The sequence below is a fragment of the Bufo gargarizans genome, chromosome 3 (assembly GCF_014858855.1).
Source record: "Bufo gargarizans isolate SCDJY-AF-19 chromosome 3, ASM1485885v1, whole genome shotgun sequence".
Lineage (NCBI taxonomy): Eukaryota > Metazoa > Chordata > Amphibia > Anura > Bufonidae > Bufo > Bufo gargarizans.
Window position 1 is genome coordinate 559,116,824 of NC_058082.1, and position 22,869 is coordinate 559,139,692.

The following is a 22,869-nucleotide window of genomic DNA, read 5'->3' on the forward strand; positions in this document are numbered from 1 at the left end:
TGCATTCTCAAGTGATGTCACTGCTCTCTAGTGAATGGATAGGCTTCATTCTCACTGATGTCACCACTCTCTAGTGAATGGATAGGCTGCATTCTCACTGATGTCACCGCTCTCTACTGAATGGATAGGCTGCATTCTCAGTGATGTCACCGCTCTCTACTGAATGGATAGGCTGCATTCTCAGTGATGTCACCGCTCTCTAGTGAATGGATAGGCTGCTTTCTCAGTAATGTCACTGCTCTCTACTGAATGGATAGGCTGCATTCTCAGTGATGTCACTGCTCTCTAGTGAATGGATAGGCTGCATTCTCAGTGATGTCACCGCTTTCTAGTGAATGGATAGGCTGCATTCTCAGTGATGTCACTGCTCTCTAGTGAATGGATAGGCTGCATTCTCAGTGATGTCACCGCTCTCTAGTGAATGGATAGGCTGCATTCTCTCTGATGTCACCGCTCTCTAGTGAATGGATAGGCTGCATTCTCAGTGATGTCACTCCTCTCTAGTGAATGGATAGGCTGCATTCTCAGTGATGTCACTGCTCTCTAGTGAATGGATAGGCTGCAGGAGAAAATTCTGTTTACCACCCAGTCTGCTACACACCCTTACCTTATATACTTTACCCCAGTAACTGACACTCACCTAAAACTGTAAATCCCAGTACGCCAATATTGCGCAGTGCCCGATCCGGGAAGTTGTTGACCATACACTGGTAGGTCCCTGTATCGGACAGCTGCGTGTTATTTATGTAGATTGAAGCGTTGGTGCTTGGCATGGTTTGCATAAAACCCACTCGTCCTTGGAACTGCGCCGCCGTCGTGAAGACCTGCCCGCCCTGATATATAATGATCTGGGGGAAGACAAGCGTAGATTTATTATAGCGGTATCTATAGGGATGTTCTGCGCTATCTACACTGACCCCGCCCCCCAGAACCTCGGGGGACGGCTCAGCACCTCAGCTATAGTGTAGAAGATATCATATAAAACTGGCGTATATCACTTTGTGTTTCACTTCATCACCATTTTCAAGATCTCTGCTTGCTGTCACAGAATAGCAGCATTGTTGTTTGCATCCAGAAGCTGACAACCTATCCTGATCTAATAGTTCTCTTAGCTGAGGGTTTGTTACATTTGGATCCACTCTAGACAATTCCCTGTGAGCTAAGGACATCAGAAGCACAAGGCTCTCCTGCCCTGAGAGGTTGTTACAATGTATCAGTGCAGGTAACATGTATCTGGTTAGTCCACAGAGGACTGTGCAAACCGAAAACAGCTGTACCAAACCCTCAGCTGTAAAAAAAATATATGAATTCAAGAAGTACACAAAAATGTTCTCATTCACTGACAGCAAGCATACATATGGAAAAAAAATTGAAAGAAGACAAAAACAGAAAGTATATTAGAAAGTAACAGAAGCTTTACAGCGATTACGCTTCATATACTAGAAAAACACTTTAATACGACTTGTTTTCAAACTCCTCCATTCACACCCAAAGCTAAATCCAGAATTCTGCTTGTTTCCTGTGACCAGTGCATTGTGGGAAATCACAGCGGCTAGAGCTGAGCTATGAGCTATGCGTGCAGCTTTGAAAGTGACTGGAGTAGAAAGTGTGATGTCATTCAAAAGCAGTTGAAATGTCACTAACTGAAGACACTGTCATTAAAAATGGAGGTCTGCCTCAAGTTAACCCTTTACCGTACCTGTTCGGGTTGGTTGGCATTGGACAAAGGGGTGACGGTCCAGATGATGTTGAGGTTGGTGAGCGCCGCACTGGTGGTGAAGGTGCATAAGAGCGCTGCGGACTGGCCACGGGCGACCTGTATGTTATCCTTGTCCATCATCACCTGCAGGGCGGTCACGAAACCTGCAATGAAAGAGTCCGTTACTGGGACGGCGTCCTGCTAACCTTGTGCAGGGAGAATCTGCTTACAGCAGGCGCGGGCCTCCTCACATTACACAGCAGTCTATTATCCAGATCAAATTATGTGGACGACCGGGATACGGAATATCTCACGTAACGTTTGTCCTCGCTTCCGCGCCCAGTTTAAAGGGAAACTGCGGTGATATTTAATGCAAGCACAGATACATGCATATGTACGTAAACTATCCAGGAATGACTGCAGAAAATCAAGATCATCACAAGTAAATCTATAAAACGCGAATAAACAGTCTATATCGTCCTCTATAATACGATGTGGCCACTGGGGGGCGATATTCCACTGGAATTTATGACATCCGACCCTTCGCAGACATATGATTAAATTATTGTGGAGAACGGGGGCTCTATGCCGAGGTTGGATTTGAACCCAGGACCCCAGCACTGCAAGACACGAGTTCAAACCCCGGCATCGCCCAACATAACGAAAACAAAAATAAATAAAGCAATCTATATAATGCATAAAAGTAAGTGCACCCCTTAGTAGTCGCATGGTCGTGCAGCGACTTTTTCCGTGGAGCTGTCCTAGGTGGCCGCCAGTCCGGAAAGTCAAGTTTTTAATTTTAATGCTTTAGATAGGTACAATCAATGCCAGGCTGTCGGCTGTAAAGCCATCACCACTGCAGGAGTGAATCGTGCCCCCTGGATGCCAGGATAACCATAGTGCCATTATTATAACAGGGGGTAAAGCGGTGACGCTCCCCCCGGTACCGATATGTGATGGTGATACGACCAGCCTTCCACTGGACACAATGGGTGCCATTAAATGTAACTTTACCTTTAGTGGAACTACAAGTTCCAGAAATCCCACTGATACACAAATTATCAGTAATTAGGGAATAGATAAAAAATTGAATGATTATATCCAGTAAATCTTTACAGATGTAGCAGAGCTGAATTTGTGGTGATCCCTCATGCAGTGATCTGAACTATCCCTGTGATGCAATGGTAGGCGCTCAGCTCTGCTACATCTGTACACACACACTGCATATTATCGCTCTGCAGCGGCTGGGCAGAGAGGACAGTGACAGGGGGAACAATAGACTCAGGCCCGGGAGGCCACTCACTGTCCCTTCATGCTCCATAAAACCAGTACAGAGCCGCACAATGGAGCCAGCTGCTCCCAACAGCAGTGTCAGCGGCTGGTGCCGCCAGGGCGCACAAAGCTGAGGCTCTACAAGACCCTGCATGTCCTGGGTGGTACCGAGCCCGGGTATCTAAGCCTGTCATATGTAATACTGACTGCAGAGTCCGGGTATCTAAGCCTATCGTATGTAATACTGACTGCTGAGCCATGTATCTAAGCCTATCGTATGTAATACTGACTGCAGAGCCCGGGTATCTAAGCCTATCGTATGTAATACTGACTGCAGAGCCCGGGTATCTAAGCCTATCGTATGTAATACTGACTGCAGAGCCCAGGTATCTAAGCCTATCGTATGTAATACTGACTGCCGAGCCATGTATCTAAGCCTATCATATGTAATACTGACTGCTGAGCCCGGGTATCTAAGCCTATCGTATGTAATACTGACTGCAGAGCCTGGGTATCTAAGCCTATCATATGTAATACTGACTGCAGAGCCCGGGTATCTAAGCCTATCGTATGTAATACTGACTGCAGAGCCATGTATCTAAGCCTATCGTATGTAATACTGACTGCAGAGCCCGGGTATCTAAGCCTATCGTATGTAATACTGAGTGCAGAGCCCGGGTATCTAAGCCTATCGTATGTAATACTGAGTGCAGAGCCCGGGTATCTAAGCCTATCTTATGTAATACTGACAGCAGAGCCCGGGTATCTAAGCCTATCGTATGTAATACTGACCGCAGAGCCCGGGTATCTAAGCCTATCGTATGTAATACTGACTGCTGAGCCCGGGTATCTAAGCCTATCATATGTAATACTGACTGCAGAGCCCGGGTATCTAAGCCTATCGTATGTAATACTGACTGCAGAGCCCGGGTATCTAAGCCTATCGTATGTAATACTGACTGCAGAGCCTGGGTATCTAAACCTATCATATGTAATACTGACTGACGAGCCATGTATCTAAGCCTATCATATGTAATACTGACTGCAGAGCCTGGGTATCTAAGCCTATCATATGTAATACTGACTGCAGAGCCCGGGTATCTAAGCCTATCATATGTAATACTGACTGACGAGTCCAGGTATCTAAGCCTATCGTATGTAATACTGACTGCAGAGCCCAGGTATCTAAGCATATCGTATGTAATACTGACCGCAGAGCCCGGGTATCTAAGCCTATCGTATGTAATACTGACTGCTGAGCCCGGGTATCTAAGCCTATCGTATGTAATACTGACTGCAGAGCCCGGGTATATAAGCCTATCGTATGTAATACTGACTGCAGAGCCCGGGTATCTAAGCTTATCATATGTAATACTGACTGCTGAGCCCGGGTATCTAAGCCTATCGTATGTAATACTGACCGCAGAGCCCGGGTATCTAAGCCTCTCGTATGTAATACTGACTGCTGAGCCCGGGTATCTAAGCCTATCGTATGTAATACTGACTGCAGAGCCTGGGTATCTAAGCCTATCGTATGTAATACTGACTGCAGAGCCTGGGTATCTAAGCCTATCGTATGTAATACTGACTGACGAGCCCGGGTATCTAAGCCTTTCGTATGTAATACTGACTGCTGAGTCGGGGTATCTAAGCCTATCGTATGTAATACTGACTGCTGAGTCGGGGTATCTAAGCCTATCATATGTAATACTGACTGCAGAGCCCAGGTATCTAAGCCTATCGTATGTAATACTGACTGCAGAGCCCGGGTATCTAAGCCTATCGTATGTAATACTGACTGCAGAGCCTGGGTATCTAAGCCTATCGTATGTAATACTGACTGACGAGCCCGGGTATCTAAGCCTTTCGTATGTAATACTGACTGCAGAGCCCAGGTATCTAAGCCTATCATATGTAATACTGACTGACGAGCCCGGGTATCTAAGCCTATCGTATGTAATACTGACTGCAGAACCCGGGTATCTAAGCCTATCGTATGTAATACTGACTGCAGAGCCCAGGTATCTAAGCCTATCGTATGTAATACTGACTGCAGAGCCCGGGTATCTAAGCCTATCGTATGTAATACTGACTGCAGAGCCCAGATATCTAAGCCTATCGTATGTAATACTGACTGCAGAGCCCAGGTATCTAAGCCTATTGTATGTAATACTGACCGCAGAGCCCGGGTATCTAAGCCTATCATATGTAATACTGACCGCTGAGCCCGGGTATCTAAGCCTATCGTATGTAATACTGACTGCAGAGCCCGGGTATCTAAGCCTATCGTATGTAATACTGACTGCAGAGCCCAGGTATCTAAGCCTATCGTATGTAATACTGACTGCAGAGCCCGGGTATCTAAGCCTATCGTATGTAATACTGACTGCAGAGCCCGGGTATCTAAGCCTATCGTATGTAATACTGACTGCAGAGCCCAGGTATCTAAGCCTATCATATGTAATACTGACTGCAGAGCCCAGGTATCTAAGCCTATCGTATGTAATACTGACTGCAGAGCCCGGGTATCTAAGCCTATCGTATGTAATACTGACTGCCGAGTCCAGGTATCTAAGCCGATCATATGTAATACTGACTGCAGAGCCCGGGTATCTAAGCCTATCGTATGTAATACTGACTGCCGAGTCCAGGTATCTAAGCCTATCGTATGTAATACTGACTGACGAGCCCAGGTATCTAAGCCTATCGTATGTAATACTGACTGCAGAGCCCAGGTATCTAAGCCTATCGTATGTAATACTGACTGCAGAGCCCGGGTATCTAAGCCTATCGTATGTAATACTGAGTGCAGAGCCCGGGTATCTAAGCCTATCGTATGTAATACTGACTGCAGAGCCCTGGTATCTAAGCCTATCATATGTAATACTGACTGCAGAGCCCGGGTATCTAAGTCTATCATATGTAATACTGACTGCTGAGCCCAGGTATCTAAGCCTATCGTATGTAATACTGACTGCTGAGCCCGGGTATCTAAGCCTATCGTATGTAATACTGACTGCTGAGTCCGGGTATCTAAGCCTATCGTATGTAATACTGACTGACGAGTCGGGGTATCTAAGCCTATCATATGTAATACTGACTGCAGAGCCCGGGTATCTAAGCCTATCATATGTAATACTGACTGCTGAGCCCGGGTATCTAAGCCTATCGTATGTAATACTGACCGCAGAGCCCGGGTATCTAAGCCTATCGTATGTAATACTGACCGCAGAGCCCGGGTATCTAAGCCTATCGTATGTAATACTGACCGCAGAGCCCGGGTATCTAAGCCTATCGTATGTAATACTGACCGCTGAGCCCGGGTATCTAAGCCTATCGTATGTAATACTGACTGCAGAGCCCGGGTATCTAAGCCTATCGTATGTAATACTGACTGCAGAACCCAGGTATCTAAGCCTATCGTATGTAATACTGACTGCAGAGCCTGGGTATCTAAGCCTATTATATGTAATACTGACTGCTGAGCCCGGGTATCTAAGCCTATCGTATGTAATACTGACTGCCGAGTCCGGGTATCTAAGCCTATCATATGTAATACTGACTGTTGAGCTCAGGTATCTAAGCCTATCATATGTAATACTGACTGTTGAGCTCAGGTATCTAAGCCTATCGTATGTGATACTGACTGCAGAGCCCAGGTATCTAAGCCTATCGTATGTAATACTGACTGCTGAGCCATGTATCTAAGCCTATCGTATGTAATACTGACTGCTGAGCCCGGGTATCTAAGCCGATCATATGTAATACTGACTGCAGAGTCGGGGTATCTAAGCCTATCGTATGAAATACTGACTCCAGAACCATGTATCTAAGCCTATCATATGTAATACTGACTGCTGAGCCCGGGTATCTAAGCCTATCATATGTAATACTGACTGCTGAGCCTGGGTATCTAAGCCTATTATATGTAATACTGACTGCTGAGCCCGGGTATCTAAGCCTATCATATGTAATACTGACTGCTGAGCCATGTATCTAAGCCTATCGTATGTAATACTGACTGCTGAGCCATGTATCTAAGCCTATCATATGTAATACTGACTGCTGAGCCCGGGTATCTAAGCCTATCATATGTAATACTGACTGCTGAGCCTGGGTATCTAAGCCTATTATATGTAATACTGACTGCTGAGCTCGGGTATCTAAGCCGATCATATGTAATACTGACTGCAGAGCCCAGGTATCTAAGCCTATCGTATGTAATACTGACTGCTGAGTCGGGGTATCTAAGCCTATCGTATGTAATACTGACCGCAGAGCCCGGGTATCTAAGCCTATCGTATGTAATACTGACTGCTGAGCCCGGGTATCTAAGCCTATCGTATGTAATACTGACTGCAGAGCCCGGGTATATAAGCCTATCGTATGTAATACTGACTGCAGAGCCCGGGTATCTAAGCCTATCATATGTAATACTGACTGCTGAGCCCGGGTATCTAAGCCTATCGTATGTAATACTGACCGCAGAGCCCGGGTATCTAAGCCTCTCGTATGTAATACTGACTGCTGAGCCCGGGTATCTAAGCCTATCGTATGTAATACTGACTGCAGAGCCTGGGTATCTAAGCCTATCGTATGTAATACTGACTGCAGAGCCTGGGTATCTAAGCCTATCGTATGTAATACTGACTGACGAGCCCGGGTATCTAAGCCTTTCGTATGTAATACTGACTGCTGAGTCGGGGTATCTAAGCCTATCGTATGTAATACTGACTGCTGAGTCGGGGTATCTAAGCCTATCATATGTAATACTGACTGCAGAGCCCAGGTATCTAAGCCTATCGTATGTAATACTGACTGCAGAGCCCGGGTATCTAAGCCTATCGTATGTAATACTGACTGCAGAGCCTGGGTATCTAAGCCTATCGTATGTAATACTGACTGACGAGCCCGGGTATCTAAGCCTTTCGTATGTAATACTGACTGCAGAGCCCAGGTATCTAAGCCTATCATATGTAATACTGACTGACGAGCCCGGGTATCTAAGCCTATCGTATGTAATACTGACTGCAGAACCCGGGTATCTAAGCCTATCGTATGTAATACTGACTGCAGAGCCCAGGTATCTAAGCCTATCGTATGTAATACTGACTGCAGAGCCCGGGTATCTAAGCCTATCGTATGTAATACTGACTGCAGAGCCCAGATATCTAAGCCTATCGTATGTAATACTGACTGCAGAGCCCAGGTATCTAAGCCTATTGTATGTAATACTGACCGCAGAGCCCGGGTATCTAAGCCTATCATATGTAATACTGACCGCTGAGCCCGGGTATCTAAGCCTATCGTATGTAATACTGACTGCAGAGCCCGGGTATCTAAGCCTATCGTATGTAATACTGACTGCAGAGCCCAGGTATCTAAGCCTATCGTATGTAATACTGACTGCAGAGCCCGGGTATCTAAGCCTATCGTATGTAATACTGACTGCAGAGCCCGGGTATCTAAGCCTATCGTATGTAATACTGACTGCAGAGCCCAGGTATCTAAGCCTATCATATGTAATACTGACTGCAGAGCCCAGGTATCTAAGCCTATCGTATGTAATACTGACTGCAGAGCCCGGGTATCTAAGCCTATCGTATGTAATACTGACTGCCGAGTCCAGGTATCTAAGCCTATCGTATGTAATACTGACTGACGAGCCCAGGTATCTAAGCCTATCGTATGTAATACTGACTGCAGAGCCCAGGTATCTAAGCCTATCGTATGTAATACTGACTGCAGAGCCCGGGTATCTAAGCCTATCGTATGTAATACTGAGTGCAGAGCCCGGGTATCTAAGCCTATCGTATGTAATACTGACTGCAGAGCCCAGGTATCTAAGCCTATCATATGTAATACTGACTGCAGAGCCCGGGTATCTAAGTCTATCATATGTAATACTGACTGCTGAGCCCAGGTATCTAAGCCTATCGTATGTAATACTGACTGCTGAGCCCGGGTATCTAAGCCTATCGTATGTAATACTGACTGCTGAGTCCGGGTATCTAAGCCTATCGTATGTAATACTGACTGACGAGTCGGGGTATCTAAGCCTATCATATGTAATACTGACTGCAGAGCCCGGGTATCTAAGCCTATCATATGTAATACTGACTGCTGAGCCCGGGTATCTAAGCCTATCGTATGTAATACTGACCGCAGAGCCCGGGTATCTAAGCCTATCGTATGTAATACTGACCGCAGAGCCCGGGTATCTAAGCCTATCGTATGTAATACTGACCGCAGAGCCCGGGTATCTAAGCCTATCGTATGTAATACTGACCGCTGAGCCCGGGTATCTAAGCCTATCGTATGTAATACTGACTGCAGAGCCCGGGTATCTAAGCCTATCGTATGTAATACTGACTGCAGAACCCAGGTATCTAAGCCTATCGTATGTAATACTGACTGCAGAGCCTGGGTATCTAAGCCTATTATATGTAATACTGACTGCTGAGCCCGGGTATCTAAGCCTATCGTATGTAATACTGACTGCCGAGTCCGGGTATCTAAGCCTATCATATGTAATACTGACTGTTGAGCTCAGGTATCTAAGCCTATCATATGTAATACTGACTGTTGAGCTCAGGTATCTAAGCCTATCGTATGTGATACTGACTGCAGAGCCCAGGTATCTAAGCCTATCGTATGTAATACTGACTGCTGAGCCATGTATCTAAGCCTATCGTATGTAATACTGACTGCTGAGCCCGGGTATCTAAGCCGATCATATGTAATACTGACTGCAGAGTCGGGGTATCTAAGCCTATCGTATGAAATACTGACTCCAGAACCATGTATCTAAGCCTATCATATGTAATACTGACTGCTGAGCCCGGGTATCTAAGCCTATCATATGTAATACTGACTGCTGAGCCTGGGTATCTAAGCCTATTATATGTAATACTGACTGCTGAGCCCGGGTATCTAAGCCTATCATATGTAATACTGACTGCTGAGCCATGTATCTAAGCCTATCGTATGTAATACTGACTGCTGAGCCATGTATCTAAGCCTATCGTATGTAATACTGACTGCTGAGCTCGGGTATCTAAGCCGATCATATGTAATACTGACTGCAGAGCCCAGGTATCTAAGCCTATCGTATGTAATACTGACTGCTGAGTCGGGGTATCTAAGCCTATCGTATGTAATACTGACTGCTGAGTCGGGGTATCTAAGCCTATCGTATGTAATACTGACTGCTGAGTCGGGGTATCTAAGCCTATCGTATGTAATACTGATTGCTGAGTCGGGGTATCTAAGCCTATCGTATGAAATACTGACTCCAGAACCATGTATCTAAGCCTATCATATGTAATACTGACTGCTGAGCCCGGGTATCTAAGCCTATCATATGTAATACTGACTGCTGAGCCTGGGTATCTAAGCCTATTATATGTAATACTGACTGCTGAGCCCGGGTATCTAAGCCTATCATATGTAATACTGACTGCTGAGCCATGTATCTAAGCCTATCGTATGTAATACTGACTGCTGAGCCATGTATCTAAGCCTATCGTATGTAATACTGACTGCTGAGCCCGGGTATCTAAGCCGATCATATGTAATACTGACTGCAGAGCCCAGGTATCTAAGCCTATCGTATGTAATACTGACTGCTGAGTCGGGGTATCTAAGCCTATCGTATGTAATACTGACTGCTGAGTCGGGGTATCTAAGCCTATCGTATGTAATACTGACTGCTGAGTCGGGGTATCTAAGCCTATCATATGTAATACTGACTGCTGAGCCCGGGTATCTAAGCCTATCGTATGTAATACTGACTGCTGAGCCTGGGTATCTAAGCCTATCATATGTAATACTGACTGCTGAGCCCAGGTATCTAAGCCTATCGTATGTAATACTGACCGCAGAGCCCGGGTATCTAAGCCTATCGTATGTAATACTGACTGCAGAGCCCGGGTATCTAAGCCTATCGTATGTAATACTGACTGCTGAGCCCGGGTATCTAAGCCTATCGTATGTAATACTGACTGCAGAGCCCGGGTATCTAAGCCTATCGCATGTAATACTGACTGACGAGACTGGGTATCTAAGCCGATCATATGTAATACTGACTGCAGAGCCCGGGTATCTAAGCCTATCGTATGTAATACTGACTACAGAGCCCGGGTATCTAAGCCTATCGTATGTAATACTGAGTGCAGAGCCCAGGTATCTAAGCCTATCGTATGTAATACTGACTGCTGAGTCGGGGTATCTAAGCCTATCGTATGTAATACTGACTGCTGAGTCGGGGTATCTAAGCCTATCGTATGTAATACTGACTGCTGAGTCGGGGTATCTAAGCCTATCGTATGTAATACTGACTGCTGAGTCGGGGTATCTAAGCCTATCATATGTAATACTGACTGCTGAGCCCGGGTATCTAAGCCTATCGTATGTAATACTGACTGCTGAGCCTGGGTATCTAAGCCTATCATATGTAATACTGACTGCTGAGCCCAGGTATCTAAGCCTATCGTATGTAATACTGACCGCAGAGCCCGGGTATCTAAGCCTATCGTATGTAATACTGACTGCAGAGCCCGGGTATCTAAGCCTATCGTATGTAATACTGACTGCTGAGCCCGGGTATCTAAGCCTATCGTATGTAATACTGACTGCAGAGCCCGGGTATCTAAGCCTATCGCATGTAATACTGACTGACGAGACTGGGTATCTAAGCCGATCATATGTAATACTGACTGCAGAGCCCGGGTATCTAAGCCTATCGTATGTAATACTGACTACAGAGCCCGGGTATCTAAGCCTATCGTATGTAATACTGAGTGCAGAGCCCAGGTATCTAAGCCGATCATATGTAATACTGACTGCAGAGCCCGGGTATCTAAGCCTATCGTATGTAATACTGACTGCAGAGCCCGGGTATCTAAGCCTATCGCATGTAATACTGACTGACGAGACTGGGTATCTAAGCCGATCATATGTAATACTGACTGCAGAGCCCGGGTATCTAAGCCTATCGTATGTAATACTGACTACAGAGCCCGGGTATCTAAGCCTATCGTATGTAATACTGAGTGCAGAGCCCAGGTATCTAAGCCGATCATATGTAATACTGACTGCAGAGCCCGGGTATCTAGTCCCGGTGTACCACATTCTCACAGAGTGGTTTCAATGGTCATTGTTCACACTTGGTCAATGAGGACAGAATATTCTGCCGGTGATGTGAGGACTTCCCTGGAGATTGGGGACCGCGGAAGATTCTGCAGGAACTGAAGGCAAAGTCTGGTGGTACCCGCACCGCGCTGCACAGTATACATGGTCCCGGGGAGGTGCGGGGGCCACATGGATGTAAAGAGGATACAAAGTATCAACAGCAATAATCTAGATATAAACAATAATCACAGGATAGATGATAAATGTATGATCACTGCGGACCCTCATGTGCATTAGGGGCCACACTGCTCCTCACCCACATAAGTACTGCCAGAACCATGGGAATGGGGCTGAGCACGCGTGGCGGCATTATATGTAACCTCTATGGGACAGAAACAGCCGAACAAAGTCCTGTAGAGTTGGAATAGAGCAGCAAGCTAGGATAGATATACAGGGAGTGCAGAATTATTAGGCAAGTTGTATTTTTGAGGATTAATTTTATTATTGAACAACAACCATGTTCTCAATGAACCCAAAAAACTCATTAATATCAAAGCTGAATATTTTTGGAAGTAGTTTTTAGTTTGTTTTTAGTTTTAGCTATTTTAGGGGGATATCTGTGTGTGCAGGTGACTATTACTGTGCATAATTATTAGGCAACTTAACAAAAAACAAATATATACCCATTTCAATTATTTATTTTTACCAGTGAAACCAATATAACATCTCAACATTCACAAATATACATTTCTGACATTCAAAAACAAAACAAAAACAAATCAGTGACCAATATAGCCACCTTTCTTTGCAAGGACACTCAGAAGCCGCCATCCATGGATTCTGTCAGTGTTTTGATCTGTTCACCATCAACATTGCGTGCAGCAGCAACCACAGCCTCCCAGACACTGTTCAGAGAGGTGTACTGTTTTCCCTCCTTGTAAATCTCACATTTGATGATGGACCACAGGTTCTCAATGGGGTTCAGATCAGGTGAACAAGGAGGCCATGTCATTAGATTTTCTTCTTTTATACCCTTTCTTGCCAGCCACGCTGTGGAGTACTTGGACGCGTGTGATGGAGCATTGTCCTGCATGAAAATCATGTTTTTCTTGAAGGATGCAGACTTCTTCCTGTACCACTGCTTGAAGAAGGTGTCTTCCAGAAACTGGCAGTAGGACTGGGAGTTGAGCTTGACTCCATCCTCAACCAAAAAAGGCCCCACAAGCTCATCTTTGATGATACCAGCCCAAACCAGTACTCCACCTCCACCTTGCTGGCGTCTGAGTCGGACTGGAGCTCTCTGCCCTTTACCAATCCAGCCACGGGCCCATCCATCTGGCCCATCAAGACTCACCCTCATTTCATCAGTCCATAAAACCTTAGAAAAATCAGTCTTGAGATATTTCTTGGCCCAGTCTTGACGTTTCAGCTTGTGTGTCTTGTTCAGTGGTGGTCGTCTTTCAGCCTTTCTTACCTTGGCCATGTCTCTGAGTATTGCACACCTTGTGCTTTTGGGCACTCCAGTGATGTTGCAGCTCTGAAATATGGCCAAACTGGTGGCAAGTGGCATCTTGGCAGCTGCACGCTTGACTTTTCTCAGTTCATGGGCAGTTATTTTGCGCCTTGGTTTTTCCACACGCTTCTTGCGACCCTGTTGACTATTTTGAATGAAACGCTTGATTGTTCGATGATCGCGCTTCAGAAGCTTTGCAATTTTAAGAGTGCTGCATCCCTCTGCAAGATATCTCACTATTTTTGACTTTTCTGAGCCTGTCAAGTCCTTCTTTTGACCCATTTTGCCAAAGGAAATAAAGTTGCCTAATAATTATGCACACCTGATATAGGGTGTTGATGTCATTAGACCACACCCCTTCTCATTACAGAGATGCACATCACCTAATATGCTTAATTGGTAGTAGGCTTTCGAGCCTATACAGCTTGGAGTAAGACAACATGCATAAAGAGGATGATGTGGTCAAAATACTCATTTGCCTAATAATTCTGCACGTAGTGTATAGATACAGGCTCGGACTGGCCCACCGGGGAGGCGGGGGATTCCTCGGTGGGCCCCCATTCTCCTGCGCCCGGAGATAAGACGGAGGAGTAATTATTTATCTTGTTTATCGGGACAGATAATTATTGTAGCCACTAGGTGGCAGTATCGCACAGTGATGCAGCGTTCTACTGGTGTACATTGTACAGGAGGCCCCGCAGTATCTTCTAGACTTCCTGGGCTGCTGGCAGTGAAGGAGGAGAGAACATGTCTGGCCATCCTCCTGCCCTCCCTGCGGCAGTGATGATATTCCGTATTTACAGGCATCACTGCTGCCATGTAAAGAGATACTGGTGGAGGAGGATTTAAAGGGGTTGTGCAGGTTTTCAAGTTATCCTCACCACACCATAACTATATGAATAGTGGGGTCCGATTCTGCGACCCCCCACTGATCCCAGGAACGGGTCCTGTCCCCCTCTTTTGATAATAAGGCAGGCCACATATACGCCCTGCTGCTCCATTCATTCTCTTTGGGACCACTGGAAATAGCCAGCGCTGTACTCCGCCATCTCCGGCGACCCCATAGAGAATGGATGGAGAGGCAGGGCACATGCCCCACCTGCGCCTCAGTCAAGAAGGGGGATCAGTGGGGGCTCCAGCGTTCAGACCCCCACGGATCACTTAGTTATCTCCGATCCTGTGGATAGAGAATAACTAGAAAAGTGGACACCGGCCCTTTAACTGGCGAGCATTTCTATTTTAGTTTGACACATATTTTGGGCCAGATTTTTTATTTACATTTTTTTTACACCCAAAAAAAACTTTAAGGATAGGGAATGTGAAAAGGTGAAACAGCGATGACACGGCAGGTGATAAGTGTCTGACTGGTGGGATCAAGGGGACGTGGTCTTAAGACCCTTGTGTACATAGATTGGCGGTAATGTAATGTCTCAGGACCCCTTATTTCCTGATCAGTGGGTGTCCCAGCAGTCAGACCCCAGCAATCTGATAGTTATCACCGATCCTGGAGACGGGCGAGAGGTCATTGCGGGAGGACAACCCTTTCATTATAATGTAGATAATGTGCGATCTGAGGAGGTTACGATTTGGTAAATTTCATGCCAGACATTTATTCTTATCCGTGGTTTTGACCACTATGTAATCCAGCAGCGGTGGCCGTGCTTACACACTATCCCTGGGTTCACCCCTAAGCGTTTCTGAGACGCGCGTTTTACGCGCGTATTTGTCGCTCGTTTTTTGCAATAGTAAACGCGCGTTTGACGCGCGTTTGTGTGATTGACTGCAGTGTTGTCCTATGAGTCTATGGCCAAAACGCGCGACAAACGCCCAAAAAAAAGCTCAAGAACTTGTTTATGCGTCGGGCGTTTTACAGCGCGTTCAAACGCGCTGTAAAACGCTCAAGTGTGAACCAGGGCCATAGGGAAGCATTGGTTTTCACGTGTTGAGCGTTTTACAGCGCGTTTGAACGCGCTGTAAAACGCTCAGGTGCGAACTTAGGGTTTAGGGAAAGGCTAAAAGTGCGAATAGGCCGACACCTTTCCCTATAGTGTGTAATCACGGCCACCGCTGCAGGATTACACGTGGTAATAACCAGGGATACGTGCTGTGTATAATGTGATGGAAAGGAGGCAATATGGAGAATCACAATACATTAGTGAGTGCCTTGTAGTAACTTTCTCTTCATGTTAAATGCCGATTGCTGAAGTGAGAGGACCCCTTTAACCCCTTTAAGGCATAAATGTCTTGGTGTGTGCATTGCGTGTTTCCTATGTGTGATTGGTGTGTGCTATATATGTTCTATGTGTCAGTGGTGTATGTGCAGTAGGTGAGCCACGTATAAGTCTCTTGAGTGCCACATGTGTCCAGTGAGGGATCGGTGTGCGCTGCACGTGTCTTCTGACTTCAGTGCAGGATATCCATGTTCAGCGCTCGCTCAGGATACAATGTTTCCAGCACACAATGGTCTTTTCTGACTCCACATACAATGTCACAGACTCAGATCCAACCGATCAAGGCCCCTTCTCTTATTATTGTTATTATTGGGGCCCCTTCCACTCGTGGCCCCCGCTGCCCTCTCCAGCGCCGGCTGCGTAGACTCCGTTGTGATAAACAGGGCAGAAGACGCTTCGCTTTGACACAGATTCTTGTTGGCAGCAGGAGAAGCGGCACAATCTGTTCAGATGTTTTAAAGATGAAGTTCGCGGCCCCCCCCGCCTCCGCCGCACTCGCCACCTGATTAAAATACTTGACGGCCCACAGCGGTTTCGCTAAAGGGGCCCCAGTTCTATTCCCACAACTTATTCTAATTTCGGAGATTTCTCCAGCGAAGTCTCCGCACCAGAAGATAAATGGACGACATCAAGAAAAGCCGAACTCCCAAGCTTTATGTGGCGGCACAATGAATCCCCCACAGATCTTGTCTCTCACCCCACATAGAAATACAGGAAAACCAACAGCCCAGATGAAAAAGTACAAAAAAACAAAACAAACATATGTGAGTATTCAAAAAGTTCTACTAAAAGTTGGGAAATTAGCTCATTCCACAATGGGGGGTGCACCTGTTCTGCACTTCTATGCTATAAAATTCAGTTTACCTGCTGCCACAAGGGGGAGCTCTTGGCATACAGGCATATACAGCTCCCAGATAGTTAGTTGTATAAATGCATATGCACTGAGCTCCCCCTAGTGGCGGCTACATGAAAACTGAATTCTAATATTTAGGTCTGTGAACGTTCTGGTCGGACATTACAGAGACAGAAAACAAGGGAGGAGAAGAAGGATGCGCAGGCAGAGTGAGGTTCTTAATTGAGGGTTATCCCCCATTACTCCTCCTCGTCTTGTGGCGACTCCGGCTCCTGTAAAATCTGCCTTTCACCGATCAATAACAGATATTTCCGTCAGACGTCAGCACTTCCCTGAGCGATACCGGCTGCACAGCAGGAACACGGCCATTCACTTAATTAACAAAGGGCTGGGCATTGATTGCACACTGCCACCTCAGCACTGCTGCACCGGCGCGCGGCATCATCTCTTTACATTCTCATTAATGGAATCACAAGACTAACGAAGACACAATCGATGGAGACATTTTTATTTAACCCTTTCACCCCTCAAAGGGGCTTCACCCACCACAGTGGGCTTCTAACTCTGTTCTTCTCTGTTCCCATGGAGTACAGTGGAGAAGCCGTAGGAAGAACAGAGGTCGAAGTCACATCTGGGTCCTGGTGATGAGGGGCCAAAACGTCCCTGGGACCAAAATATTCATGACCTGTATGACTGTGGGTGTCAGTCGCGGCCCAAAGTTTACCCAGCTCGTCAGCACATCTGGCTGTGCTTTATACTGCAGCTCAGCCCCATTCTACTATTCAACCGCAGTCCAAAAGGGAAGTCTACTGTAAATACCGCCATCCACTGCTCCAATACTACCATACAGTGACTGCATGACAGGAAGGGAAGTCTACTGTAAATACCGCCATCCACTGCTCCCACACTACCATACAGTGACTGCATGACAGGAAGGGAAGTCTACTGTAAATACCGCCATCCACTGCTCCCACACTACCATACAGTGACTGCATGACAGGAAGGGAAGTCTACTGTAAATACCGCCATCCACTGCTCCCACACTACCATACAGTGACTGCATGACAGGAAGGGAAGTCTAATGTAAATACCGCCATCTATGCTCCTACACTACCATACAGTGACTGCTTGACAGGAAGGGAAGTCTACTGTAAATACCGCCATCCACTGCTCCCACACTACCATACAGTGACTGCATGACAGGAAGGGAAGTCTAATGTAAATACCGCCATCCACTGCTCCTACACTACCATACAGTGACTGCATGACAGGAAGGGAAGTCTACTGTAAATACCGCCATCCACTGCTCCTATACTACCATACAATGACTGCATGACAGGAAGGGAAGTCTAATGTAAATACCGCCATCCACTGCTCCTACACTACCATACAGTGACTGCATGACAGGAAGTGAAGTCTAATGTAAATACCGCCATCCACTGCTCCTATACTACCATACAGTGACTGCATGACAGGAAGTGAAGTCTAATGTAAATACCGCCATCCACTGCTCCTATACTACCATACAGTGACTGCATGACAGGAAGGGAAGTCTACTGTAAATACCGCCATCCACTGCTCCTATACTACCATACAGTGACTGCATGACAGGAAGGGCAGCCTACTCTAAATACCGCCATCCACTGCTCCTACACTACCATACAGTGACTGCATGACAGGAAGGGAAGTCTACTGTAAATACCGCCATCCACTGCTCCTATACTACAATACAGTGACTGCATGACAGGAAGGGAAGTCTACTGTAAATACCGCCATCCACTGCTCCTATACTACCATACAGTGACTGCATGACAGGAAGGGCAGCCTACTCTAAATACCGCCATCCACTGCTCCTACACTACCATACAGTGACTGCATGACAGGAAGGGAAGTCTACTGTAAATACCGCCATCCACTGCTCCTATACTACCATACAGTGACTGCATGACATGAAGGGAAGTCTACTGTAAATACCGCCATCCACTGCTCCTATACTACCATACAGTGACTGCATGACAGGAAGGGAAGTCTAATGTAAATACCGCCATCCACTGCTCCTATACTACCATACAGTGACTGCATGGCAGCAAGGGCAGCCTACTGTAAATACCGCCATCTACTGCTCCCACACTACAATACAGTGACCTCCTGACTGCTCCATACATAAAATAATATCACTGCTATATAACGTTATCACAAGCAATCTTAGACGCCCCCCTATAGCGGATTGGCTCATGCACCCTGAGCGGGACCAGAAAACGCCCCAATGTAGCGCATAGCTCTGGAGGTACCGGTTTTCATTGCGGAGACCCAGCTGGTGTAGGGTGTCTTCCAGGCAATGCTCCATGGGAAGATTATGCAAATTAGTTCTCCTCCAATAGGCGCTTTCAATGCTATTTAATGGGTCGCACCTTGATTTACAGGGTAGCTACCTACAGGTGGCGCTATAGAGATAGTTTTCTTCCTCTGAAGTGAGAAACCTTGAAGTTAGTGGCCCTTTAAGAACCAGTGTGAGCGGAGGTACCGCACAAGCTTCTAGCCTTGACTTCTTGACAAGATTCCCTTCTCCAGGTTCTCGTGCTGCCTAATAAGTGTCCTCTCCCTGCAGGACAAGAGCCACAACCATCTGCCCGACCGCCTGTCACAGAGAACCGGGCAGGCAAGGCCCCCGCAGGTGCCAGCTGTACAGGTCCAAGGAATCCAAAAAAACTAAGAAATTGTGCCGACAGAATAAAAAATAAAAAAAATAAAACCCAGATATTTAAACTAGAAGAAAGAAAGAAAAAAATATAACCTAGGCTTCCATCACGTAAACGTCACTCTGACCTAAAAATACAACCTCACAAAGGGGCTAACAAAGATAATAAAGAGCAAAAAATAAAAAATAAACACATAAAAATGACTAACTGGATGGACCCAACCTATTCTATGTCTAGTTAGAAATGCACAATAATCTCTGGTCCAAAAACATTTTCAAAAAGTTCAAAAATAGATTTCTACATTTCAAAAGTATTTGCAAAAAAGGTCAAACAATTTGCAAAAAGTTAAAAAAAAAAACTATTTCTGCTCAAAACTATTTTCAATAAGTTCAAAGATATTTTCAAAAGTTCAAAAACATTTCCAAAATGCTCAAAAGGTATAGTATTTTGAAAAAAGTTAAAACACTTTGAAAAAGTTCCAAAACCTTTAATAAAATGTCAAAAATATTTACAAAAAGCCAGAATCATGTCCAATATGTCAAAAAACTTTTTTTCAAAAAGTTTAAAAGAATTGTCAAAACATTTGAAAACATTGTCAAAAAGTTCAATAATAATTTTCAAAGTTTAAAACAGTTTTCTAAATGTTTAAAACAATTTAGAACAAGTTCAAATGTTTAAAAAAAAAACAGTCTGAACGCTTTCAAAAAGTCCAGAAACATGTTCAATAAGTTTAAAAGTATTGTCAAAAGCTCAAAAACATTTTCTAAAAGTTCAAAAATATTTTGGATTAAAAAAAAAGGTCAGAACATTTTCAAGAAGTTCAAAAACATTTTGAACATTTAAAAAAAAAAACATTTTTAAAAAGTCCAGAAATGTTTTTAATACGTCCAAAAGCATTTTGAAAAGGTTAAAAACATTTTCAATAAGCTCCAAGAACTATTTAAAAAAAACTAAGAAATATTTTAAGGAGCTTCAAAAGCATTTTCCCAAAATCCTGCAAAAACATTTTTAAAAAGTGAAAAAATATTTTCAAAAACTTCCTTTTCTATAGCCAGGATCGGCATCAGCATCCGGCAAACTCGGGAAAATGCCGGCGCCCGCTGCTCCTGAGGGGGCCCACTGAGCTGCTATGAGCACTTCCATCAATACAGATGGAAGCACTCATTGCTGTCATTTCACTTACGCAGTACCCCTCTGGTGGGCCCTCTGAGTCACATGAGGCCGGCTGCTGCAGAGACTCAGACACGCCCCCTCTTCGCTCCGTTCAGCAGAGCAGCAGGTTACCTTTCCAGCTTCAGACGGAGTTTGTCAGCGAGTCTGCACTGTGACTGTCTCTTCTCTGTGGGACAGGAGCGGGGGGGGGGACGGGACTCTTCGAGCTGCTGCTGGATGCTGCCTCATGCTATTTACTGCTTCATTAAGCAGTTTGCCTCCATGACACCTGCCCCCCCATATCCTGTCCTATCTCATCCTCATGGAGCCCCTGCTGTCACCTTTCTTCCCTCATGTATCCAGAGCTCCTGTTCCACCCTCCTATTTCCTGTTGCTGCTCTGCAGAGACCGCCTGCCACTACTTCTTGTATGAATCCACCTACTTGCTGTGTTCACCCCTCCTGTCCATACAGGGCCCCGGGCGCCTGTCTCACTCCTCTGCCTCTCATTATGGTGGCGTATGAACCGCAATCACCATAAGGACCTTCTAATGTCACAGAGTCATGTGACTGTGCCCCCCACCCCGTACTGTGCCCCTCACCCCGTACTGTGCCCCCTTATACCCTGCATTGTGCCCTCTTACCACACCCTGTACAGTGCCCCTAGTCATTCCCTGTACTGTGCCCTCTTATACCCTTTTATCCGGTCACCGTACATTCGTGTTATCCGGTCACTGTATGGCGGTGTTATCCGGTCACTGTACATAGGTGTTATCCGGTCACTGTATGGCGGTGTTATCCGGTCACTGTATGGCGGTGTTATCCGGTCACTGTATGGCGGTGTTATCCGGTCATTGTATGGCGGTGTTATCCGGTCACTGTATGGTGGTGGTATCCAATATCTGCATGGCCATAACTGTATGCCTTTCCCTGCCCACCCCATCCTTTTTTAGACCTGGCATGAGCAGGAAAAATATGCAGATTGCGGTGCTAAGGACCTTTGCGCCACAATATGTGTCAGAAATACGCCTAATATAGACGTATTTCTATGTAATAAATGACCCCCTAATTGTATTATTATTCGGGGGTAGGGCTAATATCTTTATATTATATAGATTCCAGTGTATTATACTGTGCCCTGTATTTCCCAGTAGAAAATGATCCTTGGGCAGCACAGTCCTCATCCCTGTCCACCAGGACCAGGCAGCGCTCTGTCAGTACATGGCGGCCTATCCTCTCCGCCACGCTGCTCCGCTGTGTACTGGGGCTTATTCTGACACTAGGGCTGGGTTCACATCCTATTTTTGCCATCCATTTAATGCATACAAAAAATGTCTGCGTTAACAGATGCCTCAGACTGATGCCGTACAGTGGCGTCCGGTCACCATACAATCCTCAGACTGATGCCGTACAGTGGCGTCCGTTCACCATACAGTTCCAAGGTAGAAAAATTTTTTACGTTAACGTATGCATTTTTTTACTTGACTCTGCAGGATACAAAAACGTGGAGTGCTGCACATTTGTATACATCAAACCGATGTAAAAAAATGCATGTGAACCCACTGGATGGGGGGGGGGGGGGGGTACTAAACTTTTCTGTGGAGCAAGTCTCACTGCTGCAGCGGGCCGGAGGAGAGAAGGAGCGCAGTGGTTAGTGAATGACAGGACCGCCGGCTCCCCTGCGCTCCAGCAATGATAGGTATGTGAGGGGGCCACTGGGGGGGGGGGGGGTCATTACACTATGAGGGCCCCTTACACAGTATAGTGACCCCCAGTGCCCCCCATTTAGTATAATGATCCCCAATGACCCTCCATTCAGTATGATGACCACCAGAGCCCCCATTCAATATAATGACCCCAAGTGACCACTATACAGTATAATGATCCCCAGTGCCCCCTCCATACAGTATAACCCCCAGTCTAGGGGCTGGGGGTCAATATTCCTAATGGGGGGCCACTGTGGGGTCATTATACTGTGTGTGGGGCCACTGGGGGTCATTATACTGTGTTTGGTGGCATTGGGGGGTCATTATACTGTGTGAAGGGCCACTAGTGGTCATTATACTGTATAGGGGCCACTGGTGGTCATTATACCGTGTGGGAGCCACAGGGGGACATGTAAATGTAAATTGTCTTTATCTATCTTGCTGCTGTTAGTCCTCTTCAGCCATGACTTCATTACATTCACAGTCTCTCATCGCGGCTACAGAGTAGACCGAGCTGTCCTCTGATCTGATGCTACTACGTTTTACCTTCACGTTTCGCCCGTCAGACCGCTGACTCAGCAGCAATTCATTTAACATGGAATTTTCCAAAGAT

General features: G+C 45.9%; 1 protein-coding gene across 1 annotated transcript in view; it reads right to left on the reverse strand.

Moving 5' to 3' along the window:
- The window catches only part of IGSF11 (immunoglobulin superfamily member 11), a 231,983-nt gene that overhangs the window by 12,255 nt on the left and 196,859 nt on the right, over positions 1 to 22,869 (reverse strand). Inside the window, exons 2-3 of the mRNA XM_044287434.1 lie at positions 1,700 to 1,863; positions 641 to 848 (exon numbers count right to left, since the gene is read on the reverse strand). Coding sequence (XP_044143369.1) covers positions 641 to 848; positions 1,700 to 1,863 — 372 coding nt within the window. The remainder of the gene's footprint in view (positions 1 to 640; positions 849 to 1,699; positions 1,864 to 22,869) is intronic.